Source organism: Diorhabda sublineata, chromosome 5 (assembly GCF_026230105.1).
Source record: "Diorhabda sublineata isolate icDioSubl1.1 chromosome 5, icDioSubl1.1, whole genome shotgun sequence".
Taxonomy (NCBI): domain Eukaryota; kingdom Metazoa; phylum Arthropoda; class Insecta; order Coleoptera; family Chrysomelidae; genus Diorhabda; species Diorhabda sublineata.
Genome location: NC_079478.1, coordinates 13,528,880 through 13,536,488, shown reverse-complemented (window position 1 = coordinate 13,536,488; position 7,609 = coordinate 13,528,880). Strand labels below are relative to the sequence as shown.

Sequence of the window (7,609 nt, the reverse complement as noted above, 5' to 3'; positions counted from 1 at the left end):
TGATTAATTGTTTACAAGAAAAAAAAACTAATAACATGTAATAAATTATGAAAAGGAAGATTGAAGCTGCAGATACGAATATTGTACAAAACTCGAAGTATTTATGTGGAGATAAAAAATAAATAGCTTTTTAAATAGTGCACCAGCTTAATTTTCTTCTTTGAAACCATTGAGTCAGTTGATGCTCTCGTTTAAAGGGCGGAAATAAATAGTTCGGCCCAAATTTATAAGAAATTTACTAACTCTGATTCCAATCAACATTGCGTCTGTGTAAGCTTTTTCTCCAACCTAACCTAACCTAATCAATAGAATAGCATGTTTGGCTATTAATGAAATTGAAGAGGTATCATCAGTATTTTTTCATTCATTTCTATCTGTAGCATTGTCAAAACAAAAGGAGGGTTAAAATTACAAAAACTCGCTTCAAAAAATGTCATGTCTGATACTATTTGCGGCTTCCAGATCCTCATTATTGGATTTGAAGATGGTGAATATATCAAAATACTCAATATGGTCTCAATTCTACATTCATCTCTTGGGATCTTTTTGTTAACGAAAAAAATATATTATTAAAAATACCTAATTTTATTAAAGGAACAATTAAAATAACAATCACATGAATAATAATATTAATATTTACAGAATACGAAAGTCTGTAGGAGTTTACAAGAACTTAACTACTTGAACAACAAGTCTTGTTATTATTTGGTACCTAAAACAAAAATGTATTAGTATTTTCTGTTAATAATTTCGATACAAAATTGGTTAGGTATTTATATAAAGTTTTTTTTAAATAAAAATAGATTCCAAACATTTATTTCTCACAAAAATAAAAACAAAATAAACGAATTTACTCAGTCAGATCATTCAGTCTATTCTTTATTTCCAATTTTCTGCCTTTTTGTCAAGAAGTCATCTAATATAGTTTGCGTTTCTCTTTTGCATTTTGTCAGAAGTTGTTGATAAGTGAATTAAGTAACTTGGTTTTGACCTCCTGTAAAAATTTTGATCATTTTAAACAAATTGGTCCATAATTTCAGTTATACTGCTCTAACTCCTTTTTAGAAACAGTATACAAATTTCTTTTTGCTCTTCTTCGAAATCACTACAATCAATATTTTAGTTTTCCTCTTGCTCAGTTAATACCTGAAACACATCATTTGAAAGACTAATTGTTGCTTCTTGAACTAAGTCTTCGACGTCTTCCTCAAATAAATCGGTTTGTTTAGCTAATTCCAATAATTCATCTAGATTGACAGCCAAATGTTCTTCGTACTCTTTTCAAAGATCTCTCTGTTATCTCATTCCTAGGAAGGTTTATTTTTTCTACAGCATTCATGATATTGTAGTTATTCCAAAATTCTTTTATGGGTTGCTTCTCTTCTCCGTCTGTTTTTCAAACATCTGCTTAAATCTTTGCCGCAAGTAATAAACCTTAAAATTGGATATAATGCATTGGTCCATTGATTGGATTCAGGCAGTTGTGTTATGCAGCAAGAAAACCACTTCAACTGTTTTCAAATTTGTTGGGTGGCTTGGAGCGTTATCTCTTAAAAGTAGTGCCCTTTGTACAAGTTTTTTTTATTTTATGTTGTGAAGATTGTTTTGATATATAAATCTATTAAACCATCTTCGACTAGCAAGGAAAGTTTCACTTTTGTCACTTCCCTCAGACTGAATGTATTTAAAAATTTTTCTGGCTTTTTCCATTATGATAGATTGGCTTAATGGAATATTGCGTCTAGTTTTATTGTTAATCCATATAAACTGTCTTTTTCCATTTCCTCTTTAATTTTATTTCTAGTTGCAGAGCTTGTCGAAGTTGCAGTTGCCGATGACACTATTTTTTCTTTATTCTTAAGAATTGTCCTTATTGTTGAAGTTGCCAAATTTAGTGCATCATAGTTTCCAGTTTTTTCTGGTTGGATTATAATATTTGTCACTGTATTCATCGTTATAGTATTATATAAGTTTATACACTTACAATAATGTCAAGAAATGTTTCAAATGATGAAAATGCGTCCATACAGTACCACACCTAACTAACGAACACTACATACATAAAAAAGAGCACTAAACTGAAACAGCGTTAAGCCATGTACAGCAATTTGTATGGGATTTGACAACAGAGAATTGATGATTTTTAGAAAATTTTAGAAAAAAATGAAAAAACATGTTTTTTTTCAAATATCTTGATATAGGAAATAAAGAAGCCAGACTGGTGAAAAACTTGGATGGGCAGAAGTTCAGAAATAAGAAAGAGTTCTACAAAATAATGTTACTACATAATTTTCCTCGACTTTAAGCTTTTTGACAAAAAGAGAAAGGTTTTGAGTACTTCTTCCTTGGAAGTATTTTACGTGTTTCTATGAAATATGACCATCAAAATTAGTTATATATGAGTTTCACTCATACAAGAATGTATGAGTGAAACATTGTGGCAAAAATTTTATATATCCACTCTTCATTACTTGTGAATATATTAAATGCATCTATGAGGTAAATATGTTTAAATACACACCTGTTCATCATCCACGACTTGCACCACTTTTTGGGAATTTTTTCTTGTCTGGTTAATCTCTTGAGCTGCTTTTAATTTTGCTTCATCCAACATTTTTTGAGTAAGAGCCAGAAACATTTCTTCAACTCCTTCATTCAGTTTAGCTGACGTTTGATAATGCATCGCTTTAACTTTTTCAGCATATCTGAAAAAAGCATAGTTAGAATATCAAGATATATTCCATAATTTCAAGTAATATTGTAAAAAGAGAAAGAATTTAAATTAATTATAATATATATCTCCACCAAAAAGTACTTATGTACCGGGTGGCATATTTGTATGTAGCGGACGCACAATACACAATAAATATGAATGAAATAAGTGCGATTTCGTTTCCGAACCTGTATGATTGGAAGTTGGTTGATAAATACACCTACAAATTAACAATAAAAACAAAAGAGGCTGTAAAATTATGTAAACAAAATTTCTAGGTTATGTTTCTGAGCTTTAACTTTAAATGCCCTAATAAGTATAAAAGCGTGGAACTCTTTTGGTATACCTACTTAGTTTTATTTAATTTCGATACGGCGTTAATTTTGCCATAGTCATTTAACAATGAGAATAGTAGGTAGTAGGTATCAGAATTTAGATTATTTTATATTTTTTAGTGTAATAAAAGCCAGTTTCTTGGGTTTTAAACAGTAATTTATATTATTTTTTCGGTTAATAGGAAGATTTGTATCTAAGAGCGTAGTGATCGTTTTAATCATGGAGGCTAAGGGCAATGATGATTTAAAAATCCATCAGACTCGTACAAATTAATTGATAGATAGACACTTGACATGAGAACAGAAGTTGTCAACTTGATTTATCACAAAAAATGCGATGTTGTCATTTAAAAAGCACAGGGTAATAGTTATGGAGTGTAGACAAGGAGGAGTATCTCTTATGGACGGTACGTTTAAAATATGGTCTGAATTCTGTAGGGATAATACGTGGCGCTGATTGTACTATGGGATTGAGATCTGAAGTTAAACACTTACTGTATAAGAAATTATCAAAGTTGTGACTGACGTTTGATTATATTCATGTGAAAAGCTGTGCTTTATTAAGAACTTGATATATTTCTGTACCTGCTTGCATAAGCTAATTACCAATGATATTTTAACAAAACTATAATTATTATTTTATTATTCTTATTGATATTTTTATATGACTATAACTATTATATTAGTTGCTAATGAAGTTCAATATTTTATTTTTATGAACCGAAATATTTTTTTTATTATTCTATTATTTTTATTGATCTAATTATATCGCTATAATTATTATATTAGTTACGGATAAAATTCAATATTTTATTTTAATCAACCAAAATGTTTTTTTTTATACTATTTCATTATTGTTACATGATTCTACTTTTTTTTCATATTAGAATATATGTATTATCTAAACCAAATAAATAGCTAAATAATAAAGTTAATTTAACGAGATTCTGTTTTGTTAATCGTTTCATTATTTTAATACTACTAATTTCGTTATCACGGTGCATTATTTAAAGCATTTCTATACAGTTATTTTCAAATCAGCGCGTAAAATTCAAGCGAATACCCTCTATAATCAGCGCCACCTATTTACCCATCAAAAATCAGCTCACATTTTTTAACCCAGAGACGTTCCTCCTTCTCTACACTCCATAGTAATAGTTTTAAAACCTGAGATTGGCTATTAGGCTATTAATCACATTTGAATAAATAAACATTAAACACACACATTCAGAACCTTTTAAATTTTTGCAGCGTTGCCAATTTGGGCAAAATAGACTAAAGTTTATATTTTTTAAAGAAAACAGCGTATTTTTTTTAGATAAATCAATACCTTTTTTTAATTTTAAATAAATAATTATAATGTTTTTCAATACTTTACTACGTTGTCAGTTTGGGCAGTATTTGGCAACAACTTTTTTATTTTTTGAAAGGCAACATCGCATATTTTTGTAGTAATGAATTCCGTTTTTCTTCTATTTTTGAAATGGATGGAAGAATACCAAAAAAATAGAAACTTGGTCAATTCCAAAAACTTTTAAAGTAGCCTCTGATCGGCCCAGAAATCTATTTAAAAGGATATATCACTGCCATTTTAAGACGACTACACATACAATTGTTTATAACAATTCAACGATTTATTAAGAGCAATAAAACATCAATTGTAGATCAAGAATATCCTTGTATAATTGAATTTCGTAACAAACACTACCATAGCACTTCGAGAAAGACCTGTAGGATCTGACGTAAAAGCAAAAATAATGGAATTATTCGAAAGAGGCCATTCAGTCTCGTCTGTTTACCATACCTATTGTTGTACGAAAATTTTGTTTTTGATAGACATGATGTCTAAAAAAAATGATGTGTCTACACTATGGAAAGTAAATTTTAAAAAACATTATGGCGATTATATAGGTCTCAATATCTTACTTAAGCTTGAAGAGTTGCTAAAATTTCATGAAAAAAAAAGTTCAGTTCGTTTTAAAATATCGGAAAAAAATCAAGAATATGCAATTGCACTTTGATATATATATATATATATATATATATATATATATATATATATATATATATATATATATATATATATATATATTATTTTGTTTTGTTTAGTGTTCATAATATTTTGAGTGATTAAGAATTTTATAAATACATACTGTAGATAAGTTTTGTTTAAAGATTTTTATGGATAAATCTGTCTTTCACTTATATTTTAAAACTGAAATAAATTTTTGGTCTATTTCATTTGATTGCGAAATAGAAATTGTTTTAGCTCTATCCATGAATAAGTTACACTAAAATAATAATTAAGTTGTAAGATTATCATAAATACTTGGATATGTAATTAATGTTACTCAAATTATCATTTTTTTATATTGGTTATTAAATTCAAAGAGATGTTTGAAGAACTTCTCTTGATGATTGTAAATGAAATCAAACTAGTGGTCAGTCTTCTAACAGGTACTTCTCTGCCAAATACCACTTAAGACAATGAGCATGGCAGAGAATAATAAAAGCAGATTCTGTGAGCAAGTCATGAAAGCTTAAAAGGCTTAAGTACATTAGAAGAGTGGTACTAATACCTTGGGAAGTTGAACACAAAACCCCTAAAAAATAGCCTCCTTTGGAAGGAGTATTTGTATTTTGGAAGCAGAACAAAATATCTTTTAGGTGTAGGTGCAGAGTGGCTAAAACGACTTCTTAACTGGGCCAACTTTCTAGACCACAGGGCGCTAAACCTAACATAGAGTGGTGCCCTTTTCTAGGTTCTCAGTATACAAGATTACATAATTTTTGAAAAACAAAATATGATCAGCTTCATTAAGTTATGTGTCAAGTTCCATGTAAAAAATAAATTTATGCAGTGTTTCTGTATCAAAAGCTTACCAAAAAATACATAGAAACTTTAGTTTTTTCTCTAATATTTTTAATATGAATGATATTGAAATTGAAGAACACTGTGATATTATTTCTAATATTTATAAGGATGATTTATCTAAAAAATATTTGACATCTGAATGTTTGCAATTCAAAAATTATATTGAAAAGACTAGGCACAAAGCCTTTGTGACCATCGAATATTTAAATTAACAAATTAAAAAAATAAAGTATAAAGACGGCGTTGCTCCCCAAAACAATCTACAAGTTTTAAATATAGCTCACACTGAAAAAAAGGCGTGCTTGAAATATACCAAAATGACAAATTAGCAACATAATATTAATTAATTTCCTGTCAAAACGCAGTGAAATGGAAAATATATGAGATTTGGGATCACATGTATTAATATAATATATTGAGAAAGGTTTGTTATATGCATTAATATTGAATTAATAATAAAGGTAAGAATGCTCTTAAACTTAATTTCTATGATGTAAAATAAAACAAATGAAATATGGGTGCATAGTACCACATTTTCATAATATATAATCAGTGAAATACTCTATTTTCCTGTATTTCATATTATACCTGTATTAAATAGATATTTTGTTCAATTCAATATTAGAACAGGTATTTAAAAATATGTAGAAAAAGCATCATTTTTATAAATAACAATAATCTTGATAAGATATTGATCTAAAAGCTATTTCAAAGTTATATCAAAGTAAATTTGTCTAACATTACTTTGTTATTAAATTAGAAACAAAGCATTGAAAAAAAATTCACCAGTACTTACGTTTTAGCTACTTCTAAATCCACATGACGATCCTTTTCTAAATCGCTCTTATTTCCAACAATGACTAAAGATATATCACTACCTAACATTTTACGAAGTTCCTTAACCCAACTTTTCACTTTCTGAAAGGAGTCTTCGTCTGTTATATCATATACAAGAACAGCTCCATTTGATGATCTATAATATATTGGTCCTAAGGCATGGAATTTTTCTTGGCCTGCGGTATCCCATATAGATAGGTTTACACGATTACCATCTAAATTTAACTTCTTAGTTAAAAATGAAGCCTAAAAAGTGGTAAAATCAATTATATGTTAAGACTTTTAATGAGATTTTCAAAGTATGATTAATTTGAATCCATTTTTATCTTGAAGGATCAGAAAAGGGTATCTGATAAGATGAAAGTAGTAATTAGAAAAAATTAGAACTGAAATACTTTTTATTGTTTATTAATGAAACTACTATCGAAAGTATAATTACTTTATATTAGGTAATTAGAGAGATATATGAAAAAGTATTTGTGTGGTTGACATTTCATATCTTTTGGAAAATGGTTGTGAATGAATTGTATAAAAAATATTTTACCTGTATCGTACTTATATGTTTGGGATTAAATTTATCTTCTATATAGCGAATTACTAGACTAGTTTTACCAACACATCCTTCCCCTAATAAGACCACTTTGAAATTAAAAGTATCACCACAATCTGATGTATTTGCCATGTTTACAATCAAATTTATTACACTATATTTAACTGAAAATCATAGAAGACGTTCCATGTAATTTTTTACTATCACAGCTGAAATTAGGGATGAATATTATAAAACAACCATCTTACACGAATAAAAACAATTTAGGGATTTGCGCAGCCAACCGGCGCATTAGTCGG

General features: G+C 28.3%; 1 protein-coding gene across 2 annotated transcripts; it reads right to left on the bottom strand.

Moving 5' to 3' along the window:
• Positions 1 to 569: 569 nt before the first annotated feature.
• LOC130443998 (ras-related protein Rab-21-like) lies at positions 570 to 7,609 on the bottom strand. Of its 2 annotated transcripts, none has more exons than XM_056778945.1 (4): positions 7,305 to 7,609; positions 6,720 to 7,006; positions 2,522 to 2,705; positions 570 to 712 (listed from the first exon to the last, which is right to left on the bottom strand). In XM_056778945.1, exons 1-4 carry the CDS (start codon positions 7,440 to 7,442, stop codon positions 674 to 676), a joined length of 648 nt encoding a protein of 215 aa, XP_056634923.1. In that variant the 5' UTR covers positions 7,443 to 7,609; the 3' UTR covers positions 570 to 673. The 2 variants fall into 2 exon arrangements, with proteins under 2 accessions (XP_056634923.1, XP_056634922.1); XM_056778944.1 differs by lacking the exon at positions 570 to 712 and adding an exon at positions 801 to 994.

What these genes read in the sequence shown, in the direction of transcription:
- LOC130443998 (XM_056778944.1), bottom strand. Translation starts at nt 7,442, where the DNA reads ATGGCAAATACATCAGATTGTGGTGATACTTTTAATTTCAAAGTGGTC. An exon ending in GATTTAGAAGTAGCTAAAAC is followed by an intron (nt 2,706 to 6,719) that starts GTAAGTACTGGT and finishes TGCTTTTTTCAG; the next exon opens with ATATGCTGAAAAAGTTAAAG. An exon ending in AAGTCGTGGATGATGAACAG is followed by an intron (nt 995 to 2,521) that starts GTGTGTATTTAA and finishes AAATTTTTACAG; the next exon opens with GAGGTCAAAACCAAGTTACT.